At 38.4% G+C, this 13,351-nt stretch overlaps 1 protein-coding gene across 35 annotated transcripts in view; it reads right to left on the bottom strand.

The window, feature by feature from the left end:
- The window catches only part of Msp300 (Muscle-specific protein 300 kDa), a 123,497-nt gene that overhangs the window by 50,621 nt on the left and 59,525 nt on the right, over positions 1–13,351 (bottom strand). For 27 of the 35 annotated variants that reach the window (XM_086832528.1, XM_086832544.1, XM_086832523.1 and 24 more), the window contains 5 exons: positions 11,883–12,188; positions 9,690–9,841; positions 3,248–4,217; positions 2,959–3,171; positions 2,641–2,901 (listed from right to left, as the gene is read on the bottom strand). In XM_086832528.1, the coding sequence (XP_086688654.1) occupies positions 2,641–2,901; positions 2,959–3,171; positions 3,248–4,217; positions 9,690–9,841; positions 11,883–12,188 (1,902 nt within the window). Of the gene's footprint in view, positions 1–195; positions 566–2,640; positions 2,902–2,958; positions 3,172–3,247; positions 4,218–6,013; positions 6,315–6,391; positions 6,758–9,689; positions 9,842–11,882; positions 12,189–12,479; positions 12,970–13,351 lie in introns of those variants that run through there. The other 8 variants (XM_086832538.1, XM_086832540.1, XM_086832539.1 and 5 more) reach the window with 5 other exon arrangements.

Raw genomic sequence — 13,351 nt, forward strand, 5'->3', positions numbered from 1 at the left:
ATTGTTCATCATGTTCATCACGAAGTATCAGAGTGAGAGAGAGAGTGGGAGAGATAGGGGGAAGATTTGCCAAAAACGTTAGCTTTGATATGTTTGCAGGGGTTTCAAAGGGGGGAGGGATACAAAAACAAAGGCTAAACTACCTAAAAAGACAAGTACCTGAGCTCCCTAATAAAATTATATACTCGTTTGGTGTGGGGTTGCATTTTAAAAAATATATAATTCAATAATTTAATTTAATCTTTATAAGTAGTAGTTGTAATATGATAATTGTATATTCTTAAACACGGGTCATGTTTTAATCTTTGATTAGCGGCAGTTGACAATTTGACCAAGGCCACCGTTTCCCCAGGGAGAGAGAGGGATCGGCAGCGATGGCAAGTGGCTGCTTTGGTTTTGATCTAGTCCTAGATAGGATTTAACTTAAGGGGTAAGGATACGGCGATACATCATCCTAAATCTCTAGCTTGGCATCGTCCGGCGTGCCGCGATGTATTAACAACTTGATGCGCTCATTACGTGCAGTTATTTTCGAATGCAGATTTTTGACACGTTCCCGGCATGCCTATTGTTTATATTTATTTATATATATATAGGGTATTCATGGTGCATGTTTTTTAAAGAGAATTATTCGAATGGTTGGCGTGAGAGCAGAGAGAGATATATATATATAGAGAAGAAATACAAGAGATATGTGTCAGCATATATATATCGAGATTCGTTTATGGTAATTGAAGGCAACAGCGAGTACAATATACGCCATGGGATAGATACACGAAAAGCGACCATTAACCATGTTCGATATTTCCATTTGTATTGAAGAAGTAAGCAGTACCCATGTGTGTGTATATGTTTGTTTATGTTCATTATTGGAGGGTTTTTGAATGGGATTATTATTCAGATGTTAAGCAGGTTTTAGTTAGTCACAGGTTTTATGTAAGTAAGTAGCACATCAGGCAAGCGAGCAAAGCCCAAATACATGTTTTAATTGGTTTAAATAGTATTAGTAGAGAACAATGTTTATATGTAGAGAGAGAGAGTGTTGTTTTAATAATTTTTGCATATTTGTGTTTCGATTTTTTCAGCGCAACGACACCAGGATTTTTGTTTATATTCAACAAAATTACGTAGAGAAAGGATGAAAAGAAATACACAATTGTCAAAAATAAAATACTAAATTAAAAAACCGTAACCATAATTAAGAAATAACCGATTTTCGCTATTAAAATACCAAGAGATAGAGATAGAAAGGAATGTAGAAAAAAGAAAGAGCTGCTTGGCTAAGCTGACTAATAAGTAAATTAAAATTAAAAGAAAAAAAATATAATATTTAAATAAATGAAAACATTTTGTAAAATAACTAAGCAAAGCTTCATGTGTCTGTGCCTTAGAATGTGACGAAATGCAATGTGATGACTGTACTTTATTAATGTTGTTTTTTGTATTTGCAACTATACTGTGTGTATATATGGGTGAGATTTTAGTGAGAGTAAAAATCAAAATAAGTTCTCATAGCTAGAGCTTGCCCCCAAATTAATATCATCAAAGATTAGCTACGGTCCCCAAATCGAATCGAATTCCAAGGTTTGCCACTTACCGCCAAACATTACAGTTCGCAATGTAAACTTAGATTTTAATATTTAAAACTAAAAACTATTTAGGAAAAGTAGGGAATTGTAGATTTTATCCTAAGGTTACCTCAAAATGTTTAGATTTATATTTGTACTTTTGTTTATACGAGCAACAAAAACATTGGAAAACGTTTTAGCACTAAAAATAGTCTGCATGATTCTGTCTGGAAGAAGAATTCGGGGCTAACCCTGACAACAAGAACTTATTTTTTCCTTAATATTATAAATACTTTTTGGGCGCCGAAGCACGTGACAATGAGATCCACAAGCTCAGATATGATGTATAATTTTAGTGGGTCTTTTCCAATGAGAGTTCTATATGAAAGCAATGGTTTTTCATGAGAGAAATGGGAGGAGCTGCACGGTTGGTAGGTGAGAATGATGTGATGAGAAATGTGTTAGCATAAGGAAACGCAAATGAGAATGATAAATGTCTTTATGTTTTGTGCAAAATGTATATATGATATAAAACCAATTCGAAAATAAAAACGTAATAGAATTTTAGCGCATATAAAAAAAAAGAAAATAAAATGAATAAAATAATAATAAAGCACTTTGTTTTCTATTTCAACAAAACTAAAAATAAATTAAATAAATTACGCAGCCACCGTGCAACTTTTTTTTCTTCTTTTTTTTTTTTTTGACCTACCCGCACACATTAAAGCGCAATGGGTAAAACGATTTCAAAGATTAATCAAAAAAATATATATTATTTAGAAGAAATATATATTAAATATTCGGGTGGAGAAGGGTTAATAACTTTGTTTTGGTTGTTCTGTCAACTGTTTTGGTTGTTGTTGGTTTTTATCATAGCAATGAAGAAGGATCGATCGTTCACAGCAATGACGAAATGAGATATAGATAGTAAAAAGGGATATAATATTTCAATGACATTTCTAGAGAGCTCCTGGCAATAACTGATAACTGGAATATCTGAACTGATCTTGCTAGCTGGATTTGGCTAAAAGGGGGTCTCTACTACAACTGGCAAAGACTGGACGGTACGTACCTGTTGCTCGGCTAATGCACGCTCGCGATCATGCGGCAAGTACGTGGGCGCCATCACCAGGCGCAGCTGCTGCTCCTCCTGAATGATGCGCTGGCGCAGGGTCTGCATTTGCTGTTGATAGACATCGATCTGGGCCAGCGTCTGCTCGAGGCTCTGTGACTTGGCCTTGACCAATTCACCGAGACCATCGAGGACGCGTACCAGATCATCAACATTCTCGCTCAGACGCGGATCACCGCCCATTCCATTGCGGAAATGAACCTGCGAATGGGATCGTAAGCTTGGGATTAGCCATGCCGCCGCAGCGGTGGTACTCACCTCCAGTTTTTCAATAGACAGTCTCAGTTTCGTCTTTTGCACATTTATATCGGCCAGGGTCTTCTCACAGAAGCCAAGCTGATCGCGCAGCGGTTTCTTTTGCTGGGGTGAGGAATCCAAGCTCTGCTTGGTTTTCTCATGCCAGGCACGGATATCCTTAATCTTGCGTTCACATTGGTCCCATTCTTCGCAGGCCTCTTGCAGCAGGGAGTTCTATTGAGAGATTCATATAGGATAATTGAGAAATACAAATGATTAATTTTGGTTTCAAGTGACTCTTTCACTTTACCCTCTCAAGCAGCACCGCTTCCACGGTTATCTTCGCATCCTCGGCCTCCTGCAGTTTGTCCTTGAGATCGCCCACAGTCGTCACCTGGCCAATGTGCTCCAGTTCCTTGTCCATTTCACTCAGATGCTTAACAATCGGTTTAATACTCTTCACAGCCGTCACATAGTCATTCAGTTTATTGCGTGCCTCGGGCAGAGTGCGCAGCTCGATCGTTTGGTCGATGAATGTGCGCTTCTCGGTTGCCCATGACATCACGATCTGGTAGAGATTCATGAATCTCGTCCATGCGTCCAAACTATCGCCCACCGCCTGCTTCTTCTCGTCCAGCCAGCCACGAACTTGGGCCAGGGATGCGGCCAACTGGTCGATGGTTGTCTGCACCAGTGTCTTCTCCTCACTGTTGCGGCAATTCTCGATGATCAGTTGCCCGTTGGTCTTGACCAGCGTGAAGCGTTCATAGATGGCGGTGATTTCGTGATTAATACGCTGCAGCAGCTCCTTCATCTGGGTGGGTGTGAGGCTACGCTCCTGCACCTGGACCTCAGCTTGGAGCAGCCAGCGCTGCACTTCGTCCACACCGGCCACATATTCGGTGCGCACTGTCTTGGCCCGCTTGAAATCCTTCTCTTTGGTCTCCATGGTCACTTGGACACGCTCGGCGAGTAGCTCGAGGGCAGTGAACTCTTGGGCAATATCGCTGGGCAGCTGATTCTGTTTGGCCTGATACTGGGCCGTCGTTTCTGCCACCAAAGATTTACTCTCCTCGGCGACCTGCTGCACCTGACTATTGAGTGTGATCAAAAGCTGTTCCGTTTGCGCGATGTGCTCGTCGTAGACGTGAACCGATTGTAGCTGGTCGTGTAGAGCGTTTAGCTTATCCTGCAGCTGCGAGATGCGGCGGAAGACTTGCTCGATCTCCTCGAGATCCTTGCTAACCTGTTGCTCCTTATCGCGTAGCGTGTCGTTCAATCTGAAATTGAAAGGGGTTGTATTGAAGATATGATTCAATGGCAATTAATGACTCGTGACTATGGCGAGACACTGTGAAAACCACGCGGTTCTTGCTGTTATAGATATCTATACAATCCACACAAAGATCTAAAGATCTCTGTTTTAGATATATTTATGGGGGGGTCGAAAAAGTTATTCCTCTTGAAAATGCTGAAGTTTTCAATGTTCTTTTAGCTGCGCATATATATATTTCACTATATATATATAAGATCCACTGGGTTTTGGCCTCGGGGCTGTGGCTGCGAAGATTTCCGTGAAAATGAATGCTGCCGTCCGGCTACAAGAGAGTTTTCTAAATGAAAATGCCTCCGAGCGGGCGAGCACATTTTTTCTTGGGCCAGGCAATTTTTTTCGAAATTCGAAAAAGATTTTTCGTACATTGCTCATAATTCGAAATTGCCTTGATCTCAATGAGAGGCGAAAAGAGAGGAAAACTTAAAAGCTACCGAAAGGAAAATAAATGAAAATGCTGCTCTTGGACACGCACAACATTTAAAATATATATATCTTGTTTTTGTTATTACTGTTTTTGTTGCCCTGTGTGTATATATTTTAAAGTCGGCGCATGTTTAAATTAATCTTTCCCGCATTTATTTATGTGTGTCTTATTATAACCTGTGCATTTTGGCCCCAGACATGCTGACGTCATTTGGGGCGTTGCATTCAGCGTGAGATGACTAGGATCGCTCCCAAATCAAGATTCAATTCAATTTCCGTCTCGTATTCCATATTTCCAGCACATGACGCATACGCCCTGTGAGCCGAATGGCAGAAATACATTCAATTTGAACTACAAGTGTTTTTAGCACTTGCACTTGGCATGGAATGACGGGATTCGTTAATGGAACTCTCTTCTTCGTTCGTCTGATGCCCTTTTTACAGCCAACGAGAACTGAACTAAAATGCGGCCCCAAGATGAGGCCAAGTCAACATACATTTGGCTTTGGGCCAAAAAAGAACTGCCCCCGAGTCGAGACTCGGCCGAAAGAAACAAATTCTAAAATCTAATTGTTAGAAAGCTGAGCAAAAATTTTTGGGTAACGGAAATACACGCGATACACTATTATAAACTAGCCAGAATTATTTCGGCGTCATTTTTCGCACCCAACAAAATATATATCGAACTCGAAGTGAATTCTCAATGTTGTTTGGGTTTGCCGCCATCGCTAAAGCTATTGCCACCCGACAAAATGAAAATTATTTTTTCCTCTGCGCTATTTTCAGTCGACCGGCTGCCATTTTGTACAGATTAACGATTTAAATTTAGTGCATGGCTTTAATTTAAATGGCAAAATATATGCGAGAAATGCCGCTGCGATAGAACCGAGTGAAAGTGAAAGGCAGTCGCGTGTTGCGGGAAAAATACTAAGGAAAACAATTAGTAAAATGTTTGCTGCAACAGAGTTTGATCAATTTTCATTTTTTTTTGGGGAGCAAGAGGAATGTGTAATCAGACGATAAGCATTCCGGCATTTCTATTTCTGTCGCCTTGACTACGTCATCGTTTCAACGCATGCGAATCGTACGTATTTCTCTTTTCTCTTTAAATCAAAACAACGACCCTGGACAGGTATGTATGAGGTGTATGAGGTATGAGTACCAGGGACCGCAGACCTCAAACCTCAGACCGGTGTTGTGGCGACTGTTTTGCATACGCTCTTGAAGGGGTTCCGGGGTTCGAGTCTCTTTCTGTGCGATGACTTAATCATGTCTACTCCACCAAGTAGTATTTTCGTATTAAAAAAAAGAAATCACCTTTTTGCTTTTCACGACGTTAACTAACAAGTGCGTAAGAAGTCACTGGCAATTAGCTAGAATCTCAAATTGCTGCCGCTGTCTTAAGTGTTGGCCTCAACTCTCTCTTTCACACCTCCCCGTCGTCTTGGGCCGGGAGGCAGAAGTGTGGCTCAACTTGTTGGACTTTTCCCAGCTATCCGCTTGAATTTTTTCACGAAACTCAAGCAGATGCTGTAAAAGGAACTCTCTTTTCGATTTTTCCGGTACGACTCTCGCTCGTTACGTATACGCCTGGTAATCCACAAGGCGGCGTTCGAAACTTCATCATGAAAATAAAAGAAATTCAAAGATACTGTTGTTGGGCCGAAAAAAATCAAAGAAAATCCATTGCCATACATCTCTCTCTATATATCTTGGAGGGGCCTTTGCTGCTTCTCTGGTTTTTACTACTTCTTAGTTAATTAATTTGATTTAAAAATATGCGTATATGTATTTGCGGTCGCTCGTTCGTTTTGCTCTTTCATTTAGTCTCCAGCCATCCAGTTTTGAGAAGCACGTCCGCTTGCAACTAACTCTAAATAAAAACTGATTCGAAATATTCTCAGACCGCTCGCTGGCTGGCGGCGCACGCAAAAAAAAATAAAAAAAATTTGCCAAAAAAAAATACAAATAACAAAAACTTTTCAGTTCCTCGCACTTCGTCTTTCGTCGGCTGTCGATCGTTAATCGTTAACAGCGCCCGAAGGCGGCACGGAAATAAAAGAACGAAAGCTGCTTAAAGCCCCAACTCACCACACTTGGGGGGGGGGAATAGGAATAAAATGGGGGCAAAATAGTGGCGGTGAGGTTAATTTAAAAATTAATATTGCTAAAATGCGCTTGGCATTGAAAGCGGGCTAAAAGCAAACGAACTCGTCAATAAAAGCTGACAGGGAGAGGGTACTCGTTTCCAGAGAAATAAAAGCAAGGGCTGATTGATAAAGCTATAATGTCATTTCGCCGGTTTAGATAAGAAAAAGCCGGCTATAAAATACAATTAAAGAGAGAGGGAGAGAGCGTGGAGAGATTGTGAAAGAGCAGCACGCTTGGCAGGCGGAATGGAACAAGCAACGGTAACAGCGCTCTGTTAACGCTTAACAGTGGCAAAAAATAAACTTATTATTACCCGATTACCTCATTTGGGCAACATTTTTATTATCATTTGTTTTGCTTCTGTTGTCGGCCTGTGATTTTCTCTATTTTTTATTATTATTTATAAATGACAGATTGCTAATGCAAATGCATATGCAAATTTGCTGCTTAAATTTTGGTTTGTTTTGCTTGCTGGAAGTAAAAGTTGCGATGATTCAGTCATAGTTCCATTACCATTCCATTTAAATGAATTTGCACACATGGCTTCTCGTTTTACCTGTACTTTTCTTTTGTATTTATTAATTTTTAACGTTTCTCAACGATGAAGTCACCCAAACACGACGAGTCTAGCAAAAAAAATAATTTTCACTTGCCATTTTATTTACTTATTTCTTTTTTTATGATTTTCAACAGTTGTTTACATTTTGCTTTGCTTATTTGCCAGTGAGAATGATCTCTCTCTCTCTCTCTCTCTTGAGAATTTCTTGAAATATATCTCGAAGATAAATTTAAGCAAAAATCAAAATTATTTGCTAATGAAGTTAATTGTTGACTTGGCACACACGAAATGCCGGCAATTGTTATAAATAAATTATTAAATCCCCAAGAGGCTTACGCAATATTTAATGTCTTTTCGCTGATTAGATTTTTGCATGTCGAAAACATGTTGTATTTATATCTCAAGTGTGTAAATGCATTGAAATTTTTGCGTCGCACTTTAAGGATATATAATATAGATATATCTCAGTTGTGACTATATAATTATCGATGACATGCCGCCTGCCGTTCGGAGGTATTTATTAGATCATTCTTTTCGGCATGATGATGGCATAGTTTATTTGCTCAGTTTTTGGAGAGTCGCATTTGAAAAATTAAAATAATAAAAGGAAGAAATCGATCAAGGAAATCTAGTTATAAATACAAATATTTCATGCTTCATCGATCCAGAAATATAATCATTTCACATACCTCCTAATGAAGGCAATAAAAGTGGCAATTTCTTTCAGGAAGTGTTCATAAAACAAATTATTATTAACTGTGTCAACAATTAAATAATATATTTGATATATGAAAGACGTCGCTTTTTTTTGGCAGCCGTCAAAACATTTATCTTTCCACGGGCTTTAAGCCTTCCAAAAACTTACGCACATTGCGGTTTAAAGAAAATGCTCGGAAAAATATTATAAAAACAGCTGTTGCTGCTCGTCGCCCCTGCTCCTGTCAAGAAAACAACAAATTGGGTGTAAAAATAAAACAAAATAGACTGAGCACACACAGAACACAACAAAAAAGAAAAGTGGGGGCATACCCATGAAAATTGTGTCAGCGAGAAAGGCCAAAAGGGAGAGCTAACCCAGAAGTGTGTCTACGTGATCAGATCTTCGACGTTGGGTGTGGTGAGTTCTGCGGTCTGTCAACATGCAAGAATGTTGCGGCAACATTTTGCGGCAACATGTTGCTGGCAACTCTTGGCACGTGATGGCAACAACTGCTGGTGATTAGCGAATGAAAATCCGAGATTCGGTGAAAGAATATACGCCAACAAAAGAATTGGCATATTGGCACAGATTTTAGCTTGTTCTAGCGCCAGGCAATAATATAAAAATACATATATATACAACAAGTATTTCCGCAAAAGCACGTTGAAAGAATTCGATCGACGGCGCTTATCAAGTCACAAAAGCGGGAAGCGCCAAAGCACATAGAAATGTCTGCGCTATCGCCTTTGATAAGGCCGAAAGCTTTGGCACAGTTCTATCAAGAACGGGATAGCCCCTGTTAAAACAAAAAAAAAAAGGAAAAACAAAACAAACGGAATAAAAATAGCCATAAAGAGTTTTCCCCTTAGAATATTATAGAATCTATTCCTTTTTTATTTTCGAAGTAATGGAGAGATGAGAGCGACGTTAAAAATACATCAAAGCCCCGGCTTACGTAACGCACACACCACAATACAACAATAACAACAACAACAACACACCAACAATCGTCCACAACGAAGCGTAACAGTTGGTCTGACGTCAGTTTTGCGGCTCAACAATAACAATAAGATGGCATTTCGAGGGCCGAACAAGTCAAGCAACCTAAGCTGAGCCGGACAAAAAAATGTCTTTTAGAGCAATAATTAAAAAAAAAAAAAAAAACCATAAACGCATGAAGAGCCTCCCTTTTAAAGTGGTTCCATTGAGTGAATCACAGTAGAGTTCTGGAGAATTTATTCAACTGCTGCTTTCTCAAAGAATTTCTCTATATAACTTTGAAAACCTAGAAGTATCTTAATAGAACTATTATATAAATAAATAAAAGAAACGCAAAGCGAAGATCCAATGATTAGATATTCAACTGTAACCAGCTAAATTCTCTCAATTGGCATTAATTTTCATTAGACAACAAGTTTGACAGCCTTCCGATAATATATGCAGCAAGCCAATTCAATTTCCGGAATTAAGCGTTTCGATCACAGAGAGAACTTTTTGTATTTTGTTTTGGGGTTTGGGTTTCCCAAGTCACGCTCAGTTAAACCTGTAATATCTGGGTTTGGGTAATTGTTTTGGGTACTCACTTGGCTTGTTGTTCCACTAACTTATCCACTTTGGCCTGTATGGCCTCCGCCGAGGGTTTGTGTACTTCCCCAAGGAATGTGAGGATGGATTTAGAGAGCGCCTCGATTTCTTTATGTGATGATTTAAGTTGATTTGATTCTTCACGTAATTCCTGTCGGAAAGGAAAAGGAAAGAGAATTTATTAGAAAATGAAATATTAATTGATTAGTTTCTTTCCCCCTCTTCAATTTCTTTACCAGTTTCTTTTAGGAAGGTCAACATTGAATTTATTGGAGCTTGAGGTTAGCTTCGATCTATCACAACTTTTTAAACTTAAAAATTAATTTGAACTAAGAAACTGAAACTATAATAAATAAATCTAATTTATAGTCTCATTTGGAGAGACAAAATAAAAAACCTTTACTTTGTTTTTTCTTTGCTTTGTTTATCTACGGAGTGTTTGATAGTTCTTATTTTATTTTTGGTTCGTTATCGCTGGATCCGTCTTTATATGGCGGCACATGTATGACAACATCGTTAGTTCGATATGGTCGGGGGCCTAGCTTTTATGGCTGAAAATTGCTTTAATTGAAATGATACTTCAAAGTCTGTAATTTAAGTTTTCTTTAGCAGTTATCTTTGTACTATTTATAGTTGTACAAATCGAAAATAAACGCCAGCCTATAAACGCTTTAAACAATGATCTCACCCAATAGCAAATCACATTCAAATCATTTGCTGATAAGTAATGCGAAAGTGTGCATTACTGGTTCCACTAAATCACTTGCCACCTTGAAATTGTAAAACTACATTAAAATAATAGAGAGAATGTGTAAATTCTACACTTCTATGGGTCATCAATCATCGTGGGACTGGTTCTCTTCTGTTTTGAAATCAAAACAAAAGTCTAAAGAAACTGAAAGTTAAAATTGTTGTTTAGTCTTTTTCGGTTGATTGCTGTGATTTAGTGGCTTTCCGTGTGCTAATCATTCAAAAACACACAGTCCAAAGTCATTAAATCAATTTTGGAGCTGCCCCAAAGCCACAGCTCAGCTGGTTTTTAGGTTTTTTTTTTTGCTGTGAAGCTCAGCACAGAGAGCAAGAAGAGAGCGGGCTCCAAAACTAAGAGAGCGCAAGCTCCAATCCCCAACGTGACCATGAACTTGATGTTGCGGCATGGTTCCGATGACTATTATACATATATATATATATATATGTGTATATCTGAGACTCTTACATATGGTTGCGTATTGGTAAAAATATTTGACAAACATAAGCCCCCAAGGGAGGGCGGTTTTGCCATAACGAAACTAAATGAATGAATGGCTGTCGCATACATCACATAATATATATAGACAAAGATACAAATTTAGATTGCGTACAGCTAGAAAAAAACGTGGTTTACTATAGAAATACCGAGTTAATTACAAGAAATTTACTGTTTTTATTACAATTAAAACAATTATAAGATGTTGGAATTATTGGAAATTAAAATTTGATAACTACAAAATTAAAAAAAAAGACAAAAATTTAAGTTCTATTAACTTTTAAATAGAGTATGCATATTTATTAACCTAACAAAATCTAACATGGAACATCTTTCCGAATCGAAATTAATGCTTTTTTGGGTGAGTTATGGGATTTTAAAATTGGACTTGTCAAAAATTGTCAAATAAAAATATAGATAAATATCGACTCAAAGAATGGTATTATAATTTTAGTCAGAAGCTTAAAACCCTATGAAGGAAACGTTTCCGACCCTATATGATATATATTCTTGATCAGCATCTACAAGTGAATAAATCTAGCCATATCCCAACAAAATTTTTTTGTAAATTTTTTTTTCATATTTTTTAAGGATTAAAATTTTATAATTCAAATTTTCAAAAATTGGAAAAATTTTTAAATTTTTAAAATTATAAATTGAGTATGCAGATTTATTAATCTAACGAAAACTAACATGGGACAGCTTTCCGAATTAAAATAAATGAATTTTTGGCTTAGTTATGAGTTTTTTAAGCTTTGATTCGTAGAAAAAATTGTCATAAATATATGGATATGGCTGCCCGAAGTAAGTTTCCTTTCTTCTAAATCTTTAAATATATCTTGCTGTCTATTAAAGTGCATCTATGATTAAAGTATATAATTAAAGTATATAATATATATATGTATAACTGGAAAATCCCTGTGAACACATGTCCCCAAAAACTCACCTGAATGGCATGCTTCGTATCTTCCAAATGACGACGCGATCTTACAGTTGGATCGACATTGCGGAACTTATCCTCAATGCGACCAAGTGCCTTTTCCCAGGCGTGCAGGCTATTCTCGAAACCGTCCCAGTGTTCGGCCAACTGTTGCAGATTGTCGCGTCGCTGCTCCAAGCTGCGTACCAGATCCTGCCACAGGCGATTCAAGGCGGCGTTATCCTGTTCGATTAACTGACGATTCCGGGCGTCCGCCTGGCGGATGAGGGCTTGGGCCTGTTGGTTGACGAGCGTCAAGTCGCTGGTCTGGCTCTGTAAACAACAATTTCGATTTGTGAATGTCACTTGAGTCTGACGTAACACCGATTCCTGAATCGCGATTTATGTTTAGTAGTAAATATATATATAACGTATTAACTTAATTATAGCGAATATTTAGGTATTGTGAACAGGGCGATGTATATTGTAGTGTGTTAGACGCTGTTTGAACTTTGACATATGAGACTAAGTTCTTATTGAAGGAGAAAGAGTCAAAAGGCAAGCCCTGCTTAAATCGTATAAAATTTTATAGATTTTTCACACTCTCACACACACACACACTACCTCAAGTGTAGCCTCCTTTTGTTGGTTTTTTATTTTAGTTTAGTTGTATTTCTTTCTTTTTTGGTTTCTCTTACAGATTTCAATGGCTGATGACGTTAGCCGTTTTTTTGTTGTTGCTTTTCGATATTGATGTCTATCTGGCTTTTGCCTTGATTTTATTTATTTGCTATTTATTTGCCACTTTGTTTTTGTTTCTCTGTTTTATTTGTATTTTAGTTGTTCAAGCACATGGCATTTTGTATTTCTTTTTTCTATATACATATATTAGAACGGCGACGAACGAAACGAGTAATTCAAATTTAACAAAGCTATTTAACAATTGCTTCTCTTTCTCTTCCTTCTGCTCTCTTTCATATATAATATACATGCGCGATTTGCGAGTACAAAACAAAAACACGCTGGCAACCGCACAGATAAACGTCTCAACTGGAAGTGAACTCGACCAAACTCAACACAAAACCCCAAACGGGCCCCAAAGGCAAATAAGCACGAGTTAGAATTCGCTCCTGCTGCTGCTGCCGTTGCTCTCCTCCATTCTGTTTCTCTTAAAAGACCAAAGAGAATCAAAAAGCCGGTCGGAATTCAGGCAAACACGTTTTTCCTTTGACTTGGCAGCACTTTTGGCAATATACATACATACACACATGCATATTTATTGGGCGGGCGTGGGCGGTCAGAGTTGGGCTTTGCACATATCACGTATACGCCACCGTGAACACGTCACTCTCGCTCTCGCTCTCTCCCTCTCACTTAATTGTTGCCTCTCTCCAGCCGGCATGCCCTACAAACCAACCACAACAACAACAAGCTTGGAGCTACAACAACCAAACAGCTGTGAGTCCAGAGTGAGTAGAGTGCGACAGAGAGAGAGA

The sequence above is a fragment of the Drosophila serrata genome, unplaced genomic scaffold (genome assembly GCF_035046125.1).
Source record: "Drosophila serrata isolate PLE 108 unplaced genomic scaffold, ASM3504612v1 contig_249, whole genome shotgun sequence".
Classification (NCBI taxonomy): domain Eukaryota; kingdom Metazoa; phylum Arthropoda; class Insecta; order Diptera; family Drosophilidae; genus Drosophila; species Drosophila serrata.